Here is a 24149-nt window from a genome sequence, read left to right on the forward strand (position 1 = left end):
ATAATTTCAAAGAAGTGAGGAAAGTTAACAATACTTCACAATAAACGTAACGTGATAGGAAAGTATCTATGAGTTCTGGTGAAAAATCAGTTACCACCAATCCTCTTATGAATTACAGCCTGTTTTATAACTGATAAAAAGGATAAATTCCAACTCAAGATCAGTGAAAATTAAAGATGTAACATTTCCCCATTCAAATTCCAATCACTAATTTCTCTCCATTTACACCTTAGGAAGTGAAGGCCCTCATTAAACCCTGAAGTGATCCTATTTGGCTGGTGGCCTCATCATCCCGTTTCACAGACGAGGACTCTGAAGTACGCTGAGTTACGCACTGCACAACTACAAAGTAAGTGAGCTGAGTACACACGCACCCCAGTCCCGTACACGGCGGGGCCCTACCTTGATGGGGGGTTTCCGAGTGATGTGGGAGACGAGGAAGTTCATGGCGATGTCCTCACAGTTGATGTATTCATCCACCATATCTCGGATGGCCTGGGGCATCACGTAAGAATACAGGTAGGCATAATACTGCCAGGGCAGAAACAGAAGCACATCCTGTATTAGAGACCACAGTTCTTAGCCTTTCAGCGAAAATACGCACAGGGCGCTAGGAAGCATGTTGTGGGGGAGGCTGGGGGTGGCGATCTCCAGGAAGCACCACTGGCACTTAGGGAGGCGGGTCCAGGGATGCTGAACACCTGCGAGGCAGATCCTCCGCACTGAAGAATCAGCCCATCCAAACTGCCACTATCACCCTCTTTGAGAAACAAACCTTCATGCAGTCTCCTTGGTACCACAGTGATTCTGCAACAACATAAACATCTATTAAATTCGGTTGGACGCTCGTTCAGCTGAACAACGTTCTCTCTGACAAAGCAAGGGTAAGCGAGGGGGAAAGTCCGGTTATCTTCTCAGACCTCAGTAAGTCACTGAGTAATGAGATGGCAGATCCGGCAGCGCCTCACTTCTCAGTCTGGGCACAGGCTAGCCCTGCCCGAAGCCACCCTCATCCCTGGCCCACACTGTTCACAGACTCCTGATCGGCCTCCCTGCTGCCTTCTTGCTCCCTCTAGCCCATCCTCAGCACAGCAGAGCAATCGTGTTAAAACATGGGCCTCCTTTACTCCAAACCCCTCAATGGCTTCTCATCTCACTCAGATTAAGCCTAAGCTCTTAACATGCCCCACAAGGTCCACAGGTGCACACTGGCTCACACCAGCAATGAATCGACTGCTGAGCTTTCAGGGAGTTTAGGAATTTTCTGACCTTGTTATGAAAAACAGCCATTATTAAAAATAGAATTACATGTACTTAAAATTCAAGGGCCTCCCTGGTGGTTCAGCAGTAAAGAATCTGCCTGCCAATGCAGAAGATGTGGATTCTACCCCTGGGTTGGGAAGACCACCTGGAGAAGGAAATAGCAACCCACTCCAGTATTGTTGCCTGGAGAATCCCATGGACGGAGGAGCCTGGTGGGCTGCAGTCCATGGGGTCGCTGAGTCGGACACGACTGAGCGACTTCACTTTCACTTTTTACTTTCCTGCATTGGAGAAGGAAATGGCAACCCGCTCCAGTATCCTTGCCTGGAGAATCCCAGGGACAGAGGAGCCTAATGGGCTGCCATCCATAGGGTCGCACAGAGTCGGACACGACTGAAGTGACTTAGCAGCAGCAGCAGCAGTGGTTTGCTGGTTATCTTGTGACAAAATACTTAAGAGATGGTGAACTTAAAAGATGAATTACACATCTTTCTTTTACGAAAAGACAGGCTGACCCTTTAACTGGCCACTGCCTATCATTAGCATGCTAATAAGAAGATTTATTAATTAAAAATCCATATCTTTATCAAGGGAAACATGACATTATAAGAAAAAAGAACTGACTTAAAAGTATATGGTGAAAGCATTATGAAAACAAATATTTAGAAGTATTTCCACTATTATATTATCTTTATGCCAAAAATAAATTTTTAAAATACAGAAAAACTTTGTAACCTGTTTAAAAATCTTCTCAAAGTTTCAGTGAATTTAGAACCTACTCTAAAATATAAAATGCAATTTCTGCTCATTAGTTTGCTTAAAAAAATTGAATGGCGCCATAGAAGATGAAAATTCAACAATTTCAACAAAAGACTACCAAATTGGTAGATAAGCATCAGGACTTTGGAAGCAGGGCAATAAGGTATTTCTTCCAGGGACAGTGATTAAAACAAAGTATTAGAAATGTGCTTAATTTAGAAACAGACCAATTTAGAAACAGAACACTGACCTGCCAATATACAAAGTGTCAAATCAAGATTTTCAAAAATAATAAGGCATGTTCAGTCATTGCTCTCACTAAAATTTAAGAATTTAGTGAGACTATTATTTTTAAACTGTTTCATCTTATCTCAGCCATATAAAAATTTCTGTAAGTATGGTAGTATAGTACACATACTATAATTTATACATACATACATTTGTGAGGTACCAAAAGTTTTTACTGATAGGCACTTACAGTAAAAAGAAAAAATAACTTGATTGCTCTAGACTAGGGAAGGCCACCTTAGTTTCTTCCAAAGGGCAAACAAGGAAACTTTTGGGAGAAAAGTTCAGTTTGAAGTACTAGGGAGAAATACAGGAATGTTCTGAAAATAAATTTACAAGTAAAGCTCTCAAGGAAAGGCAAGGCTGGAAATCACCAGCTTATGGATGCTAAGAAAAGCCACAAGAGCTTGAGGGGACGTAAGGACAGCACAAAATAAGAAGAGTGCTCGGCAATTATACATAAACTAGACCACCAACAAGCAGCTACTGAGAGCAGAGGCGACTCTACTCGATATTCTGTAATAACCTTTATGGGAAAAGGCTCTGAAAAAGAACAGCTACGTGTGTAACATGTGTAACTGAATCACTTTGCTGCACACCTGAAACACAACACTGGAAATCAACCACACTCCAGTGTAAAATAAGAACCAAATTTAAAAAAAAAGAAAAGCGCTAGACAGAAGTAGAGCCCTGTGAAGAAGTGGAGTCGCTCAGTCGTGTCCGACTTGGCGACCCCATGGACTGTGGCCTACTGGGCTCCTCCGTCCGTGGGATTCTCCAGGCAAGAGTACTGGAGTGGGTTGCCATTTCCTTCTCCAGGAGATCTTCCTGACCCAGGGATTGAACCTGGGCCTCCCACATTGTAGGCAGACGCTTTACCATTTGAGCCACCAGGGAAGAAGTATAGTACTTCAATAATTATAGGGAGACAGGGTCCTGGCTGGGTTGTTCAGGAGAGCACGGAGTGGAGATCAGGATGACAGGCCAGGTGGTAACATCTTTGCTGACCATGAAGGGATGACTTAGGAGGTCGGTAGATGGAGCAATAAGACAGATAGGACGAGTCTCAAATGTGATTTCACATGACAAGTGAGAAGCAATTGTCAAGAAGAGTCACCAGTGAGCAGTGGAATGGTTCTCTCTACCTGGCTCCAGGGTACAAGTGTGGGGAAATGAATAGTCTCAATCACGGTCCCTGGAAGGAACACAGGAACAGGCTGAAGGGGAAGCACTGTCCTCAGAGAAAAGTCAGGTTTCAACCAGATCAAGGAGACAGAGGAGGTTTTTTGTGAAGTGGGGGTACAGGCAGTTTGGCCATCCCAGAACAGGGGCTCTTCACAGCCCAGAGAGAGGACCTGGGAGGGAAGGTATGGAGCAGTCCCATCTGTCATTTTTAATTTTCTGGTGGCCACAGTTTTAAGAAATAAAAAGAAACAGTAAAATTAATTAGTAACATATTTTAATTTAAACCAGTGTATCCAAAATAATTGCACTTTATAAAATAATTGCACATACAATCACTCCAGTGTTCTTGCCTGGAGAATCCCAGGGTCGGGGGAGCCTGGTGGGCTGCCGTCTATGGGGTCGCACAGAGTCAGACATGACTGAAGTGACTTAGCAGCAGCAGCACATACAATCATTCCCTATTGGCTCAGATGGTAAAGAATCTGCCTGCAATGCAGGAGAAATGGGTTCGATCCCTGGGTTGGAAAGATCCCCTAGAGAAGGCTACCACTCCAGTATTCTTGCCTGGAGAATTCCTTGGACGGAGGAGCCTGCCAGGCTACAGTCCATGGGATGGCAAAGAGTCAGACATAACTGAGCAACTAACATTCACTCCCCCAACATACAATCAATATAAAAAACTACTAATGAGATAGTCTACACTCCTTCTTTCATGCTAAGTTTTCAAAGTCTGGTATGTACAATACTGTACACTGAGAGCACATCTTAGCACTGACCAGTCACGTTTCAAGCGCTCAGCAGCCACATGTGCCCAGGGGCTATTTTACAGAACAGATGAAATGGAGAGAGAAGATGAGTCAGGAGCAAGAAAACAGAACAGTTTAGCAACAACAGTACAAGAGAGGAGTAATGACTGGAAGGGTCTGCATCCTAAATATTCAACAAAAATCTGGACGTGAAGCAACGTGAAAATTAAAAGCTCTAAGGAATCAAACAGAACTTGCAGAGCCTGAATGGACAGAAGCTTGTGGTGGGGCCTGGGACAGAGGTGGCTGAATCAGGAGAGGGCTACATTCAGCGTTTTGTTGGCCAGGCCATGTCCAGAATGGCTGTGGGGAAACTGGAAAATGTTTTGCCCCACTGCTCTCAGTTTTACAGAGGTAGAGCCAATGCTCAGGAAGATAAACTGATTTTCTAATGGCCAATGCAGCAGCCTTCCCATCCTGACTTCATTCTAGAGTTGCTATAATCATCTTGATTACTGTCTTTATAGATAGAAGTAGTGTAATTCTAGCAAGCAAGGGGTATGTAAGAAGCATTAGGAGAGTTATCTTTATTTAAAGCAGCATTTCACTGCCACACAAAGGCTCAACTCTGACCAAGTCATGCAAATCCTACCGGCCCTTTCTTACCTTGTGGAAGAAGGCAGCACCTGTCAGCACCATGGACAGCTCACAGGAGTAGTTGGAGTTGTACAGCCAGGACTGATGAGGGATGTCCCACGCATGGTAACGGCCAGGGAAACCCACAATGCGGTCCCGTGCTTCTCTCCACACCCTCATAAAACACAAGCATATGCACACACATGAGTACAAAGCTCTAAGGTTATCAGAAATGTGTAAAATTATTGCCTCTATTTTGCAGGATCTCTCTTTTTGAGCTGTTACTTTCTTTTTAATTTTATATACCAAATCAATCACAAACCAAACACAATAAAAACAAAGTATCACCCACAGTTTCCTTAATAAGCATCTGCTTATCAATCCTCTAACTTATTGATGCTGGTGGCCATCATCTCTCCAGCCCTTGCATAAAGAACAACCTGGAGAAACACAGAAAGGCTGTAAGGAGTCTAAGGCAGTTAAAGGTTGCCAGGATGGGGTAAGTACAATAATCTGCTAAGAAGCAGGAAGAAGATAATTTTTATATCTATTTCTTTTTAATATTATTTAATTTCTTAAGCTTTACTTTTAAAGATTATAACATACTAGTATGGTAGGACTTGTACATAATCTATGTACATTGTATACTTAACTCCTCTTTCACTGAGTGACCCCGATCTAACCACAGGAGACTGCTGCCTAGAGTTAGGTGCAACAGTCTAAAATTCTGATTGGAGCAGAGCTGAGGTGGAAACCTGTACCATGAAAAGCAGTGGTCTACAGAACCGTACAAATGAAAGGCTTCATAAATGTAAGCAATAAGTTGGGAATGTTTCCAGGATAAATTTTTCTAACATCTCCAAATTTACCTTACCTCTAGGTAAGGTACAACAAATAAAATCCGTTTCATAGGCTGAAATCCAGTCTTGCAGAAGTGCTTCAGGTGTACCATAAAAAAGGATCCACCACCACCTCCCTCCACCTCACTCCACCAGATATTCAAACTGCCTAACAAAGTCCCTCATCACTCATGAAACCTCAGCTCCTAAAGCACACAAGATTTCATTTCAAGAGTCCCTCTCCTGTTAAGTTTGAAAGCAACTAACCTACTCCAATGGGCTTTTCAGGTGGTCCAGCAGTAAAGAATCCACCTGTCAATGCAGGAGATGCAGGAGATGAGGGTCCAATATCTAGGTTGGGAAGATGCCTGGAGAAGGAAATGGCTACCCACTCCAGGATTCTTGCCTGAGATCCCAGGGCAGAGGAGCCTGGCAGGCTACAGTCCATGGGGTCACAAAGAGCTGGACACGACTGACGATGCATACACAGACACACACAGACACACAGTCTAGCCCAGAAAATGAGAAATTACAACTTATATCAACATAGCAGCCGTCTAGATGGGCGTCCTGCCACATCCCACCCAAACCCCTACCTCTATCCTCGTTTATCTCCTAACACAGACTTCCAAACACTCGCCTAAAAAGCTATATTTTAATAAAATATTAAGACAGTTACAGAATATAAGGATTGTTAATAAATACCAACAGCATATCTGAAGGCTATATCAACACTCCTAAAAATACTGATCCCTTCAAATGCCTCCAGGAATAGAAACCTACCTTCCAGTCCATGATCTCTCACTGCAAAGCTTACACTTTTGCTCTTTTTAAAAATAAAGTTTATTGAGATATAAATCACATAGCAGACTCACTTGTTTAAAAGTGTATGACTCGCTGGGGTTTAGTATTGAATATATTCACAAAGCTATGCAACCATCACCACTCCAGCATATTTTCATACCCTATTAATGAAAAGAAACTCCATAACCACTAGCAGTTTAGCAGTCATTCCCCATTCACCCCCGACCCCAGTCTCCCACGGCAACCACTAATCTACCTTCTGTGTCCACGGCTCTGCTTGTTGCAGACATTTCACACAAACGGACTCACACAGCATATGACCTTTAGTGACTGGCTTGTTTCACTTAGCCTGTTTTCATGTTGCAGCACGTGTCAGCACTTCATTCCTTTCTGTTGCCAAGTAATATTCCACTGTATGGATATACCACTGTTTGTTTATCCATTCATCAGCTGAAGGACATTCTGATTATACTTCTCCTTTTAGCTTTTTTGACAACTGATTTTTCTTTGGTGTGTGGCAAAACACACATGACATGAAATTTACCATTTTAATTATTTTCAAGTATACAGTTCAATGGCATTAAGTATATTCCCACTGTTAAATGATCATCACAATCATTTATCTCCAGAATGTTTCCATCTTTCCAATCTAAAACCTGACCCATTGAACATTTGGCATTCTTGCCTTCCTTTAGTCCCAGGCACCCGCCATTCTACTTCGTTTCTATGAACTTGACTACTGTGAGTGCCTCATATAAGCTGAGTCGTGTTATACTTACTGACTCTTATAAATAATGCTGCTATGAACAGTCAGGGACTGTTTTTGTACAGATACGTGTTTTCAGTTCTCTTGGGTCTCTTTATCCATCGCTTAAAAACATACTATTTCCTTCTTTGCTACATAAACTGAAGTCAGCCAAGATCCACGTTATCTTTTGCCAGAGGGACAGTTTCTATGGATGTATTTATTTACTGATTCTAAATCAAAGTACAGCTGATTTACAATTTTTAGGTGCACAGCAAATTGACTAAGTTATATATATTATTTTTCAGACTCTTTTCCATTAAAGGTTATTATAAGATATTGAATATAGCTCCCTGTGCTGCACAGCAGGTCCTTGTTATCTATTTTACATACATGTGCATGTTAGTCGCTCAGCCGTGTACGGCTCTGCGAAATGACACATGTATAGTAGTGTGTATCTTTTAAATCCAAATTCCTAAATTTAGCCCTCCCCCCATTTTCCCCCTTGGAACCATTAAGTTTCCTATGTCTCGGTCTATTTCTGTTCTGTAAATAAGTTCATTTGCATCATTTTTTTTTTAGAATCCACATGTAAGTGATATCATATGATATTCGACTTTCTCTAACTTACTTCACTTAGTCTGATAACCTCTAGGTCCATCCATGTTGCTGTAAATGGCATTATTTCATTATTTTTATGGTTGAAAAATATTCCACAGTATCTATATGCCACATCTTCCTTATCCATTCATCTGCGGGTATCAACATTTAGGTTGCTTCCATGTCTCAACTGCTGTAAACAGTGCTGCAGCGAACGTCAGAACGCGTGTATCCTTTCGAAAAGGGAACCCTCCTACACTCTTGGTGGAAACGTAAATTGGTACAGCCACTACGGAGAACAGTATGGCGGTTCCTTAAAAAACTAAAAACAGAGTTATCATGTAATCCAGCAATCCCATTCCTAGGCATACATATGGAAAAGATGAAAACCCTAATTCGAAAGCAAAGTTTTTAGATCAAAGGATGCCCAAACAAATGAGAGAATACTCAGGGTAATAGAAGATTTGGAAGTAGAGTCAGAGATAATTCACTTGTCTTATAACCAGAGACTAAACTTCAAATTTCTAATGATGGTAAGAGACTCTTAACCACTTGATAATAAAAAGGCAAAGGATCTAAGCAGACATTTCTCCAAAGAAGATAAACAGATGGTCACTGACCACATGAAAAAATACTCAATACCATCAGTTATAAGGCTTCCCATTATTCTCTCACCACTTGGAAATCTGGTGACAAATGGAAAAGATCAAAAATCTTTCTAAATCAAGAGCGTTCTACAGAAGATAGCAAACACCAGTTATCTTAATAAGCTTCAAACTCATCAAAGCAGGACTGCTTATCTAATCGTTCTTGGGATCTAGCGCTGATCGGCAATTCTCCTGTGAACACCCCATGACTCTGTGCACAGCCTCCAGTCCCTCAGCAGGCTCTCAAGCACATCATGCTGTATCGGAAACACCCCACCTTGCCGTCCCTCCCGTCACCATCAATAACCATAGCTGTGCTGGCGAAGGCCCATCTGCTACGATCACAGGGCTTGTTTCCTTTCATAAAATCAAGGCAAGAGAGCTGGTTACTTATTATTATGATAATGTGAAATCCAGTGGGATTTTCACAACTGCTAACAACAGATTCTCGCCTCAGTAACATAGTGGTAGGAGGAGGTCAGAGGAAATGAGAGGCTGGCTGAGGGGGAGGAAGAGCAGATGTTCCACTTTGTCAGAAATGTGCCAGGTGACTACACACGGACCTAAGACAAATACAGCGGTAAAGCTGCTGCTCCTTTCATCTAAGCATCTGCACTTACCCACCTAAGCTGGAAGTCCGGAAGCTAGGGGTCGGCCAGGCTCTCAGTGCCCGAAACAAAAGCACAGAGAAAAGAGTTCTCCGTCCTGGATCTATACTTCATTTGAACGAGATCCCCAAGGATATCTACTCCAGTGTTTCTCAAACTATGTGGCGAAGAAGTAATTTTCCCTGGGCTTGGTCGTGCTTTTGTAAAAACACAATAAAAATGAATTGCATGGTTTCTTAAATATAACACCAAAAGGACAAGTAACCAAAGAAAACCTAGAGAAACTGGACTTCATTAAAATGAAAAGTTTTGTGCTTTGAAGGACACCATCAAGAATGTGAAAAGACAACCCACAGAATAAGAGGAAAAAATTACAGATCATTATCCCTGATAAGGGACTTGTACCTAGAATATACAAAGAACTCTGACAACTCAAAATAAAAAGACAAACCAGTCATGTACACACTGCTATATTTAAAACAGAAACCCAACAAAGACCTATTGTATAGCAAGGACCTCTGCTAGATGTTATGTGCTAGCCTGGATGGTGGGGGGGCGGTCTGGGGAAGAATGGATTGCTAAGTCGCTTCAGTCGTGTCGACTCTGTACGACCCCATAGACGGCAGCCCACCAGGCTCCCCCGTCCCTGGGATTCTCCAGGCAAGAACACTGGAGTGGGTTGCCATTTCCTTCTCCAATGCATGAAAGTGAGAAGTGAAAGTGAAGTCGCTCAGTCATGTCCGACTCTAGCGATCCCATGGACTGCAGCCCACCAGGCCCCTCCATCCATGGGATTTTCCAGGCAAAAGTACTGGAGTGGGGTGCCATTGCCTTCTCCGGAAGAATGGATACACATAGATATATGGCTGAGTCCTTCTGCTGTTCACCTGAAACTACCACAACGTTAACTGGCTATTTCCCACTACAAAACAAAAAGTTTAAAGTTTAAAAAAAAAAAAAAAAACAGACAACCCAAATAACAAACAGCAAAGTATCTAAATAGACATCTCTTCAAAGAAGATATGTAAGTTTATTCCTAAATACATGAAAAGATGAGCAATTATCCTAAGTCATTAGGGAAATGCAAATCAAAACTACACTGAAATACCACTTTGCACCCAGTAGGAGGGCTATAATTACAGAAAATATCAAGTGTCGACAAAGACACAGAGAAATTGGAACCCTCATTCGCTGCTGGTACAATATAAAATGGTGCAGCTACTCTGGAAAACAGGCTGGGAGTTCTTCAAAATGTTAAAGCAAGTATGTATCTATAAATAGTCATATAAAAAAGCATGTACATTAATGTTCATAGCAGTATTCACAATAGCAAAGAAGCAGAAATGACCCAAGTGTCCAAAAATGGACAAATAAAATGTGTGCGTGTGTGCTCCGTCGTGTCCAACTCTCTGCGACCCCACGGACGCAGCCTGCCAGCTCCTGTGTCCATGGGATTTCCCAGGCAAGAATACTGGAGTGAGTTGCTATTTCTTTCTCCAGGGAACTTTAACCCAGGGGTAGAACCCACGCCTCCTGCATTGGCAAGCACGTTCTCTACCACTGAGCCACCTGGGAGCCAACAAAACGTGTACATCCGTACAGAGTGAAGTACTGACAGATGCTACGAGACAGATGAGCGCTGAAAGCACTGTTACGTGAAAGAAACCAGTTACCAAGGAGCACATATTACACGGTACCACTTATATGGGATGTCTGTAACAGAGAAACTTACAGAGAAACTAAGTACATTAATGGTTGCCAATGCTTTAGAGGAGTCGGAGAAAAACAGAGAATGACTGCTAATGGGGTCAAGGCCTCTTCTGATGGTGCTGAGGAGCTCTGAGCAGATTACGGGGGCAGCTGCACAGCCCTGTAAGCACTAAAGCCACTGGGTGGGTACTTAGATGAGTGAGCTGTACGACGTACGAACTACATTCAGTAAATGGTACTCAAAAATGAACTACAAGAAAAATGTTCACACTTGGATGTCATGGTAAATGTCAAGTTACTTAAAGGCTTCTAAATACCCACCCTCAATTCCTGTACTTACCTCACTTTGGACAGGAGATAAACTGCCTGTGAGTCAGCGCCAGGACTGGACACTCTGAGTGGCCCCAATCTACTCTGTTCTCTTATCTGTACTGTTCCTTCAAAGTGAGATATTTAAGTCCCGGGGCTTCCCAGGTGGCGCTAGTGGTAAAGAACCCTCCTGCCAACGCAGGAGACGTAAGAGATGTGGGTTCAATCCCTGGGTCGAGAAGATCCCCTGGAGAAGGGAATGGCAACCCACTCCACTATTCTTGCCTGGACAATCCCACAGACAGAGGAGCCTGGCGGGCTACGGTCCCTGGGGTGGCACAGAGTCAGACACGGCTGAAGCGACTTAGCACACAAGATGTCTCGGTTACTACCAGCTATGAAACTCATTTGGCTGCCTCATCCAGGTTTTGAGTTAAGTTTCCTGTCACTTGCCAACAAAAGCGTTTCTTGATTAAAAATCAGCTCCTCACCGAAACCCAAACATGATTTCATCATGGCGGAGGTGGGCGTCATCATCAATAGACAGGATGGCCTCTGTCTCAATTTCATTCCACGGCAGGAATCGGTTGTTCAGACTGTTCTTCTCAGTACGAACCACCTGTAAAGAGAAAGGAAAAACACTGATGATCAATGCTGTACTGCAGAATGCAAAAGCAAGGCTGTCTTTAGGTCAAAGGAGATTGTGGCTAAATATACTGAAGTGAAGAAGAACTAAAGAGCCTCTTGTTCCAATATTCATTGGAAGGACTGATGCTGAAGGTCCAATACTCTGGCCACCTGATGTGAAGAACCGACTCATTGGAAAAGATCCTGATGCTGGGAAGGTTGAAGGCAGGAGGAGAAGGGGGCAACAGAGGATGAGATGGCTGGATACAGCATCACTGATTTAGTTCACACGAATTTGAGCAAACTCTGAGAGATACTGAAGAGATGGAGCCTGGCGTGCTGTGGTTCACGGGGTCCCAAAGAGTTGCCCACGATTTAGAGACTGAATAACAACAACAACAAAGTCGAATTGTACAATCTAGCACACGTCTTACAGGAACAAAAACTACCTTATAATTCGGCAAATTTATAAAGATTTCCCATTGGAAGCTTTATTCATTTGCTAACTAATTTTCCTGGGAAACAAGCTAAAGCTGAGGATTATTTTAAGTATGCAATAGACACGGTTTAGGGATATTAAAAATTACTTTCCCAAGAGAACACAAAGCGGCAGAGCAGAACTGAGGTTACGATCCTCAGCTCCGGAATCCCCTGGAAACCCAACTCAGAACTCCCTGGAGTCTGTGTCCTTTCTGAGTCCCGATTTAAAGGCCTTTCTCTTCCGTCTGAAACAACTAAGGCGAGCCCGTCCAGTGGAGGTTAATTGCTCTGCTTCTGCAGCTGCTACCTGCAACACTGACCACACTTACAAGAGCTGCTTCTTTCAAGGGGCACCTGACTCAGTGAAACGAAGAGCTTCTGTGCCCAGAGAGATTCCGAATTCAAAGACTCTCTATCCCAAGTGACTGACATACGCAAAGCTGCTATTTCTTCCTGAAACAAAGATGCAGCACTCCATCATAAGAACTGCATTATAATTTTTAAAATTATTTAAATGTGCCTCCCTGGGAGGCTTCCCTAGTGGACTTCCCTGGTGGCTGAGACAATAATACGTCTGTCTACAATGCAGGAGACCCAGGTTCAATCCCTGGGTAGGGAAGATCTCCTGGAGACGGAAATGGCACCCCACTCCAGTATTCTTGCCTGGAAAATCCCACGGACAGAGGAGCTTGGTGGGCTACAGTTCATGGGGTCACAAAGAGTCAGATACGACTGAGAGACTTCACTTTCACTTTTTTTCTTTCAAATGTGCCTCAGATAGTAGCTACTACTAGGTAGTAGCGTTAGTATTCACTTTGACTCTGAAACTCAAACAAGGATGGACAGACTCGAGTACTCTGATAGCTCCTTTAATTTTATGGTTTCTATACCCATTAAGCCCTGGGACTTCTTTGGAAGGAATGATGCTAAAGCTGAAACTCCAGTACTTTGGCCACCTCATGCGAAGAGTTGACTCATTGGAAAAGACCCTGATGCTGGGAGGGATTGGGGGCAGGAAGAGAAGGGGACGACAGAGGATGAGATGGCTGGATGGCATCACTGACTCGATGGACGTGAGTCTCAGTGAACTCCGGGAGTTGGTGATGGACAGGGAGGCCTGGCATGCTGCGATTCATGGGGTCGAAAAGAGTTGGACACGACTGAGCAACTGATCTGATCTGATCTGATACCCTTTAATTCACTGACTAACTAGTAAGGAATCATTTTATTCTCAAAAGCCAGAAACAAAGAGAACATCTTGAGTAATCATCTTTTTAGACAGTTGGGAAGGGACATCCTTCTTGCAATGGGACACCTGTACTGAGGCTCACCTCTACATGACGTGATGAATATAATTTTATCCAGGGTCTAAAAGCTGAGTGTTTTTGTTCATTGGTTGGTCACATTGTACAGCATATGGGATCTTAGTTCCCCAACCAGGAACTGAACCCATGGCCCCTGCACTGGGAGCACAGAATCTCAACCACTGCACCACTAGGGAAGTCTGTGTGAATGGTTTTAAAGGTTCTCCCAGGACCTTGTGAGCACCATCTCTTCAGCTTAAAATCCTCTCTCTCTTATTCCTCCACCACAACTATTCTCCCCCTGGACACCCAGCTCAGATGTCTCCTTGCTCACCAATCTTGTCAAAAGTACTAATAATCACTTCTTCTACGTTCTTAAAGCAGAGACCTCACATTTCAATTCATTCATTCCAGAACACTTAGAATCCAATTAGTTCAGAGCCAGAAGGGCCTCGGAGATCATTCAGCCAACTTTTACTTTGCACATGGACAACAGGGCCCTCACAGACCTAGACTCCTAACTCACGCCTCCTTACTCCAAATCAGTCTTTTTCTGGTAAACTTAGGTTAAACTTGTAAGTCTCATCTAGCCAAGGCCCCATGAAAAATGCATTATTAATTTGTGTACTATCAAGAAATAAAAATGCCGCCAAATAAGAAAAATATGAAAAAATAGTTCATCATTTAGAATGTTTACTCTAGTAAAGAGCTTTTTAAAATTTCGACTCAGTCCTGGAGGAGTCCCTACCAAGTCAGAACAAGGGGAAATTGGTAACAGATTTGCTGCTACCAACAGCAGACGTCAGGGGCAAAGCAAAAGACAAAGAACTCCATCTTGCCCTGCAGCACTCCTGAACAATATAAAAGTCTCCGAGCTTATGGCCTGGACCTCCCAAGCTTGGGTTCAGCGGTGGCAGAACAAAGGCAGTGAAGGCCAGGTCAGGAAAGAGAGAGGGACGCGCAGGGGAGGCGGCCAGCTGCTCGCTGTGCGGGCTGCCCAGCTCAACCCCCAGGGAGCGGGAGGGCGGCCACGGAAGCAGAAGTCAACTGCCAACATCCAGTGCCGGTAAAATGCCATCTGTGGCTTAAGACACACCCAATTTCAGACATGTGGAAATGTAAAATAACGTCGACCCTGGGTCAGTGGACCTCGGCAGTTGCGCACTGTAATGCCTGCCCCCAAACTACCCTGGGATCTTTCCCGTTACTTTCCAAGCGCACCCAGCATTCACTCAACACAGAACGGCAATGCTGCCAGTTCAGCAGAACAGAGCTTTCCCTCAACCCTACCAGGGAATACACATCGCTTAAAACATTCAGTAAAACATCCGGTTACTGAATGCTCAATTGTAGGTTACCAATTTTGTGGGTCAATCACCAAGAGGATTATCTATACCACAATTAACAATTCAGGGGCTTCCCTGGTGGTGCAGTGGATAAGAATCCGCCTGCCGATGCAGGGAACGTGGGTTTGACCCCTGGTCTGGGAAGACCCCACGTGCCATAGAGCAACTAAGCCCATGCGCTACAACTGCTGAGCCTGCATTCTAGAGCCTGCAAGCCGCAACTAGTGAAGCCCGTGGCCCTGGGGTCTGTGCTCTACAAGAGAAGCCTCCACAATGAGAAGCTCTCACGTTGCAAGGAAGAGTAGCCCCCACTCACTGTAACTATAGAAAGCCCAAAAGCAGCAACGAAGACTCAGCAGAACCAAAAAGAAAAGGAAAGGCAAAAAAAAAAAATCCAGGAACACAGCACAGAGTACTCAAAGTGTGATCCCAAGGTCAGCAACATGGGCGTCACCCGGGACTCCGTTAGAAAGGCAGAATTGCCAGACTTCCTAAACCTACCAAGCCAGGACCTGCGTTTTAATATCTCCAGAGTGAGTCCTAGGCACGCTGCACTTTGAGAGGCGCTGGGACAGAGGGGAAAGCATGGCTTTGGAGTCAACCAGAAAAACCTGAGTTCAGATTTCAATTCTATCACTTACTACATGCATGAACCTGAGTAAGCAACCTCTGCGCTGAGTCAACACAGCACCATGTTGTGCGAAAAATGGGAGCTACTTACCAGCCACACTTGACAACGCTACAGTTAACTCCTTCATCTAAAATTCAGAAACAATACAAACTAAAACCATCATGCTCTGATACCTAGAACACAGCCAGACTTTTTGTCTCATTACAAAGTGAATCCAATCAAGAGGACCTGCCTGTCCTGTGGGAAACCAAGATGGAGCGGAAGGTCTCATATCAAGTGTGTGCTGGCCTAGATTTCACAGTCAGTTTTTTAGCACGTTTATCAAAGTTCATTAAGAGGCAGGCCCATTAAAGAACCAGTCCTCTGGATTCAGGAATACAGCACGTGTTCTGTCTCAGCTCATCCTGGCATTACTCCTCGGGGCTGGACGACAGTAAGATCTTCAGGGTAAGGGAACTGAATCGGAATAAAAGAGAAGCTTTCCAGGATTCAGAGAAACACAGAGTCAAGTATGGCGGCAGCCCACTTGTGGCTAACCCAAGAAAAACTCCAGTCAGCAGGTCTGCTTTAAGGATTCTCAGCTAGGAGTGATTGTGACCCCCAAGGGACACTGACAATGTCTGTGCACATTTTTGGTTGTCACCACTGGGTGGCCAGTGGGTTGCTTGCACTTAGTGGGCAGAGGCCAGGGACGCTGCAATCCCACCCTGCACAGGGCTGCTCCCCACAACACAGAACTATCCAGCCCAAATGTCACTGCACCATTTTCAGAATCAACCACCAGGAGAGAGCAAAGCCAACTCTGAATACGTGTAATTCGTAATGTAAGCACGTCACCTCTTTCTCATAACCAAAAGGATTTCTGCCTTTACAAAGTTTGCAAATACAAACTAAAATCAAAGGGTGAGGGAAGGGTGGGCAAAGTAAAAGCTTTCTTTGGGACTTCCCTGGTGGTCCAGTGGCCAAGACTTCAAGCTCCCAATGCAGGGGGCCTGGGTTCAATCCCAGATCCCATATGCCGCAACTTACGGTCCCACATGGCACACCTGAGACCCAGCGCGGCCAAATAAATAAATTAAAATTTTCTTTTAGGAAAAGCTTTCTTCTACCAGTTTTGCTTCAAAGCTGTAGTGCTTAATGGCTAGACAAAAGCTCAGCGAATCAACCATTATCCATTCTGGCACCAAAATCAGAAGGACAAAGAGATTTAAATATCTGTAACGCAAACACGCAGAACAGCATGGGCCTCTAAGGATCTGACAAAGGGCAGATCAAACGTGAAAGAAATGAGTCAACCAGAAGATGTCATGTTTAGGAAATATTCTCACTTCTGTTGATGTTGTTTTCTTTCAGATTAAAACAACGCTCCTCCTCGCTCCCTGAACATTGGCTATTTTTTCCATGCCTTATGACTACAGCTTAGTGACTTGTGAACATGAAGGCTGACCTTCAAGCTACTGATTTAACGACTGGTATGACACTGACCAGAATGCACAGAGCACAGTGCCTGCCATACAGAAGGTGTTCAACAAGTGTTTTACAAATGAATAAACAAACAGGAAATAGGACCTAACTTAGCCCTATCCCATCCATATTTTCAGAATATGGAATAAAGACTTGAGAAGTTTATATGTCAACTATAAACACTGATTATACTGAAACCTCTTAGTATGTAATCTAGTTTTCTAGAGCAAAAAAAAAAAAACAAATCCATCAACCTATAACAGTCAAGGTCAGGAGCAGTGCTCACTATCACTCTTTTTCCTGTTTCACATACAATCTCCCTGATGATGGCCCCTAGTCCTTTGTTCACCTTCATTCATGAAGGCGCCCCTCTTCTCACCACAACAGAATAGGGCACCAAGCACAACCTAGACCCCCAGTGTATGCAAATGCATGGGCTGTACGCGTCGTACAAAAACATACAGAAAACAATCAGTATCTTAAGTTAACATTCAACCCGGATTCTGAGGAATTCTGGACTTTATGAATGATAAAAGAACTACTACTTAAATAGAATCCTTTCTGCCAATATGTTAACTAACCATTTGGTTTCTAAATCCAGGTAGAATCAGCAAATCCACATTAATTAGCCAAGTATCAACTCAGTAAGTATTTAATTAGCCATCATGATAAGTCTTTTCCGAATTAGTAGCAAATAACTCAGTATCTGGGGGCCTCCCCAGTGGCTCAATGGTAAAGAATCAGCCAGCAATGCAGGAGACACAGATTCAACCCCAGGTCAGGAAGATTCCCAGGAGGAAAAATGGCAACCCACTCCAGTATTCTTGCTGGGAAAAACCCCATGGACAGAGGAGCCTGGCAGGCTAGCCAGCAAGAAATGAAGCCTTTAACAACCCAGCTGGCAGAGGCCCAAGCCTGAACTGTAATGACTCTTGAGTTAACAACACAGCCGGTTTCTCCTCCAACCTTCCTCAGCAGACTCCTGGGGCAACAGGACTAAAATAACCACCCTGGCATGACATTAAGTTCCCCAGACAGAACCTGCCTTGTTCAATTCTAGTATCAAGGACTGGGAGAGAGGGGAAAAGGGCTGAAAAACCACCTCATATCTTCACAATCTTCTCTTGGGCAACATACCGCGTTCTGGCCTCATCTCCAGAGACCTTGAAGACTCCCACAGCAGTGTGATACACTTCTCTCTGAATCACCATCTCCACCATGACTGCCCCATCCAGGCCGCCAGCACCCCTCACCTGGGTTCCTGCAATAGCCTTTCAACTCTGTCTGCTCTTTCCCCCATCATCCCACAGTATCATATTTCTCTCTGCTCAAAACCCTCCCCTTGCACCCTCACACACTGAGAATAAAACCTTCAGTCCTCACCATGGCCTACATGAGCCGCCTGTCTCCTCCAACCTCCTCTCAAGCTCTACTCTGGATCATTCCACCCAGGATACACAGGGTCCCCCTGCCATGGCCTGAGCACAACAAGCTTCCTGCCCTTACTGTTCTCTGTACATCCCCCCAGAATTTACATGGTCCATTCTCCCACTTCCCTCAGGCTTCTGCTCAAATGTCACCTCTTCAAAAAAGTCCTCCTAGGCACCCTGTTTAAAGGAGCTGTACCCTTTATAGAGAAGAGAACTAAAAATTAGGAGTTGAGGGCCTCGGCTGTCAGGGACCTACAAACAAGCGAGTACGCAGCCTAGAGACGGACAGTGTTGTGAGCCGGCAAGACTACACGGTGAGCAGCAAAGTCCCCTTTGTACAACTGCAAAAGGGCCGAGTTTGGTGTTCTCGTTTCCACAGGATGCTCCAACAAGGCCACCCTATATACTATTTTCCAAAATGTAAAGCAGAGTGAAAAAGATGTGTTAATTGGTCAGAATAAACTAGTAACCTGAACCAATATTTTGGGTGGGGCTGTGTATCAGAGACCAGCTGGAGGCTCCTGCCCACCCAGACGCAGCCTCCTGCTGACGGCAACATTAACTCTGGACAAAAATACCAAAAGAGCATTACCTGAAGACACCAGACTGAGCAGAAGGCGACACATTACGAAAGGGAGCCAAAATTTAGGAAGGAATTACTGACATGGAGAGAATCACCGGCGCTTTCCCCTTGAGCGTAGACCAGAGCTGGTACCAAGGATAGCTTAAACTTGCATACAGCACCCAGCTGTTCTGGCCTGAGGAATAAGAGGAAAGAGCCTGGGGCAACCACCTGGAAGAAAGGGGTTGCAGCAGTGAGAGAACCAGACAGGAGAGCCTGGGGCAACCCCTGGAAGAAAGGGGTTGCAGCAGCGAGAGAACCAGACAGGAGAGCTCCAAGTTCTGTGTATAAAGCGCCCAGTCTCTAGGTCACCCCAGAACCATGCATTCTTTCTGCTGTTCACAAGCAGACCAGCTACAGACAAAAAGGCTGAACTAACATTTGTGTTGCCACCCAAGAGAACTTGCTGTCCAACCAAATTAACTTCCCGCTAAAACGAAAAGCTCAATACTTTTCAGAGAAATAAAACAAAATCCACAGTCTTCGCAACATTCACAATTTACTACAAAACCGTATGCTGTACAAAGAACCAGAAGAACATGACCCCCAATTACAATGACTACTCAACCCATATGTTGGAATTAGCAGACCAAGAGGTTAAAGCAGCTAACATAACTGCACTCATTGAAGTGAAGCAGGGACTTCCTGGGTGGTCCAGCGGTTAAGAATCCGCCTTCCAATGCAAGGGACGTGGGTTCCATCCCTGATCAGGGAACTAAGATTCCACACGGCAAGGAGCAAGAAAGCCCGTGTGCTTAACTACTGAGCCCTCACGCTCCAGAGCCCCTGTGCCACAACTAGCGAGTCCATGCACAGCACTGAGAGATCCCACATGAACCAGTGAAGACTCCGCGTGCTGCAACGAGGACTCAATGCAGCCAAATAAATAAAAGAAGTTTTTAAACGAGGTGTATTCAGAACGGGAAAAAACGAAACAGGAAATCTCAGGAGAGAAACAGAAACTATTATTTTTAAAAACGTGGAAATTCTTAAACTGGAAAACACAGTATCTGAAATATAAAACTGACTCAATGAAGAGCAGTGTAGACACCAAAGTCAGCAAATGTGACAACATATCAACAGAAATTATCAAAGATAAAAAATTATTTTTAAACAATGAACAGAGCTGCCGAAAACTGCAAGACAGTATCAAAATACCTAGTATAGTATAATGGACAAATAAAATTGTACAATATATTTTTTAATGCCTAGTATACACAGAATGAAGTCCCCAAAGAGGAAAAAAATACCTGAACAAGTATTGAATAAAAAATTCCCCAAATATAATATTAAAATACATGAATTACTAGATTTAAGAGCCTTGTTGTTTAGTTGCTAAGTGTTGTCCCACTCTTTGTGACGCCATGGACTGTAGCCCGGCAGGCTCGTCTGTTCATGAGATTTCCCAGACAAGAATACTGGAGTGAGTTGCCATTTCCTTCTCCAGGGGATCTTCCCCACCCAGGCATCGAACCCACATCTCCTGCACTGGCAGGCGCGTTCTTTATCACTAAGCCACCTGGGATAAGCCCTTAAGAGACTCAGTGAAGCCCAATCAGAACACAGATCAAAGAAAACCACGCAGAGGCGCATCACAGTCAAACTGCTGGAAACCACATGTATAGAAAAAGTCTTGAAAGTGGCCAGAGAAAAATAACACACTACCTATGGGGAAATAAATATTTGGGAAATCACTGACTATCACTACAAACAACGGCAGCCAGGAAACAGTGGAAAATCTTTAAGATGCATGAAAGTGCTGACTCCCCCCCCAGAAGGGAGCCTTTTGGCAGGCCTTCAAATCCCCTGGCCCAACGCCACCCTCCATTTGACTTCCATTAAACATTCATGACATTCCACTCAAGGAGCTAAGGAACCCGATTCGACTGCTCACAAACAAGCAAGAGACAGAAAGATGCCTCTGGTGCAGCCATCCCTACCATCCCGGTGAGAGACCCACTGCAGCTGGTGGCACGCACCCCACCTCCCTGTGGGCAGCACCGTCAATTCAAACAGGCCCCACCCGATCTCAACTGAAACTCTCTTTACATAAAGCATGCTGGGCAGGAGGGTGGCAGTGAAAATCACACTTACTCTCAGCCAGACCCAGGGTAGGATCCCCCTTGCTTTGTAAGCAATGGAAAAGAGAGAGGGATTTCACCACACACCCCAGTAGGTACTCCTGAGACAACCCTGTCTCTACTTGATCACTGAGGGCTCAACAGACTTCACAGCCCACAAACAGACAGCATTTGTGCCCACTGCTATGATGGCACCCTGAGCAGAAGAGACCCACAGACTGCCCAACATTTTCTGAAGTGGCAGGTAGGCTCCTGGGTTGCTTCTTTTAGCTCAAATCATCTTCCCTGAAGGAATGGAACCTGAAAGACTGCCCGGTCATCTTATAGAGATCTACTGTTAACTATAACAAAATGAACAAAGAGGTCACGTCGGCATCCTCGGCGGAAAACCCACTCTCAGATGGCTCCTAACAGTACCATTTCCCACCGTGGAGGGCCACCCTCCCTCTCAGCCCACCGTGATAGCTCTGTGCCCCAGAGGGCGGCAGCTCAACTGCTGCCCAAAAACCCTGCCTCTCCTACATACTGAATAGAAAGCAGTCCAAATATTTAGAGAATGGGGTGCAATTTTCCAGCTTGAAAGAGTTTCTTCTTTTTTCACAGGAACTAGGGAGAAAGAAAAAAAAAAAAAAATGTGTACGGACAAGCTATTCAGAGCTGCCCCCAGCCTGGAGAGTTTCTGGCCCTTTCTGACTAAGCATGGTATTGCTGCAATGAGTGGCTCAGTAATCAAAGAGAACGATTTCCCACCAGAGTTAAAAGGAAGGACTCATTCTGGCCAGCACTCTGCTGCACTTCAGACACTGTTAACCATGGCGGCATCAGCTTCTCCACGTCCCTAACAAATTTACAGAAAACTCAGCAAAATGGAAAACACAGGCTGCTTTGCTAATGAGCAGCATCGACCTTTCACAGAACGAATTTTTTTTAAATTTTGATGACATTCAAAAAGTTGAAACTAGGAAAAAAAAAAAGTGAAATGTATTTGGGAAGAAGTCTGTAGAGAAATCTCCCTGTCTACAAAGCTTTCTTAATATACAAAATAAATTCTGGAGTCAAAAGTTTGCAGAACTCTACAGTCTTTGAAGAGTCTCTGATTATAAATTCAATTAAATAAAATACAAGAAAAGATTAGCAGCAGTAGGAAGAAAGTAGTGGCATTTGTAAAAAAAGAAAACAAAGATTTGTACAAGAGAAGAAAGGTAGTAACAGTTAAGACACAAGGGAAATTAAGTCGTGGGTACAAGGAGGTTTATCAGTGAAGTGAGTCCTTAACATAAGCAGAACATCCATGCTGACTTCCATCTCCTTTGACATGAAGGAATAAATAGGAATCAAATAATTATTGGGCACTTTTCCAGTATATTAAAAAGCAGAGACATTACTTTGCCAACAAAGGTCCATCTAGTCAAAGCTATGGTTTTTCCAGTAGTCATGTATGGATGTGATAGTTGGACTATAAAGAAAGTGGAACACCAAAGAATTGATGCTCTTGAACTGTGGTGTTGGAGAAGACTCTTGAGAGTCCCTTGGACTGCAAGGAGATCCAACAAGTCCATCCTAAAGGAAATCGGTCGTGAATATTCATTGGAAGGACTGATGCTAAAGCTGAAACTCCAATACTTTGGCCACCTGATGCAAAGAACTGCCTCAGTGGAAAAGACCCTGATGCTGGGAAAGACTGAAGGCGGGAGGAGAACGGGACGACAGAGGATGAGATGGTTGGGTGGCATCACCGACTCAATGGACATGAGTTTGAGGAAACTCCAGGAGTTGGTGAGGGACAGGGAGGCCTGGTGTGCTGCAGTCCATGGGGTCACAAAAAGTCCGACATGACAGAGCGACTTAACTGACTACTTGTATTATCTCAGTGAAAGAAAGAGAAAGTGGCTCAGTCATGTCAGACTCTGCAACCCCATGGACTATACAGCCCATGGAATTCTCCAGGCCAGAATGCATGGGTAGCCTGTCCCTTCTCCAGGGGATCTTCCGAACCCAGGGATCGAACCCAGGTCTCTGACACTGCAGGAGGATTCTTTACCAACGAGCTATCAGGGAAGCCCTGTATTATCTTAGATCCTTCTTTAATCCTGAAGTCAAAGGAGTTAATTAACTTATCAAAGATCACAAAATGACTATTTAATCCTAGGTCTCTACTGTGCCAAAACTCATACTTTCCCATTTCCCATAATGCTGATTAGAAAAGATTTCATGTGAATTAGCTCAATGAAATAAATATTTTAAAAACTGGTCTAGCCTAAACGTTCCCCTTCAAGGCAAATTCTTGCTAAAAACGACTGACTTTTTAGCAAGCGTCTAGCAGTGATGGCTCATCACTTTGGCCCCGCTTTGCTGCCTTTTCTGGAAAGTTCCTGTGCTGCATGGTGAAGTGTTGCCATGTGGCTTGAGGTCTGCTCTTAGGCCTCACAGTTAAGAGAAATGGGTAATCTCCCTCTAGATGGACCAACTTACAACAGAAGGTGGATAAACAAAGTACTCAGAACTAAAGCTCTATCCTGCATATTTGGCTATTATTTTTCCTGTAGAATACATCATCCTAACCATAACAGAGAAGAGTTTTATGAGAATGAAACTACAGAAAAGGTCCAAGGTCTCCAACTCCCAAAATACCAAACCCTGACCCCGGTCTCCCAGAGGAAGACAATCCTGTGAAATGGAACAGGTCTCCTTCCTAAACCCTTTGGGAGATGATTAAAACCACAGCTCCTGGAATCAGGCACACTAAAAGCTCAGCTCCTCCACAAATGCTAATCGTGACCCTGGGCAAAATAATTAACATGTCTAAGCCTCAGTTTCCACAGAAGAAATCACACTAGCTCCTAACTGTTACTGTAAGTTCTATAAACTCTAAAATTATGAGTGCTTCTTAAATGTCAGCTTTTCATCATCATTCTCCTCGTCAGCCCCTTTGTAAGGACAGAGAAGATGTCTACGAGGTCAATGACAGGGTTTTGTAAACCTTCACGGGGCCAGTATCAGTCTCCCTATGGGAACGTCTTAGGGG

General features: G+C 44.1%; 1 protein-coding gene across 13 annotated transcripts in view; it reads right to left on the minus strand.

Moving 5' to 3' along the window:
- Positions 1 to 24149, minus strand: part of EXTL3 (exostosin like glycosyltransferase 3) — a 128512-nt gene that overhangs the window by 13136 nt on the left and 91227 nt on the right. For all 13 annotated transcript variants that reach the window (XM_055577751.1, XM_055577742.1, XM_055577745.1 and 10 more), the window contains 3 exons: positions 11631 to 11758; positions 4908 to 5052; positions 403 to 531 (listed from right to left, as the gene is read on the minus strand). In XM_055577751.1, the coding sequence (XP_055433726.1) occupies positions 403 to 531; positions 4908 to 5052; positions 11631 to 11758 (402 nt within the window). The remainder of the gene's footprint in view (positions 1 to 402; positions 532 to 4907; positions 5053 to 11630; positions 11759 to 24149) is intronic.

Source organism: Bubalus kerabau, chromosome 4, assembly GCF_029407905.1.
Source record: "Bubalus kerabau isolate K-KA32 ecotype Philippines breed swamp buffalo chromosome 4, PCC_UOA_SB_1v2, whole genome shotgun sequence".
NCBI classification, from domain to species: domain Eukaryota; kingdom Metazoa; phylum Chordata; class Mammalia; order Artiodactyla; family Bovidae; genus Bubalus; species Bubalus kerabau.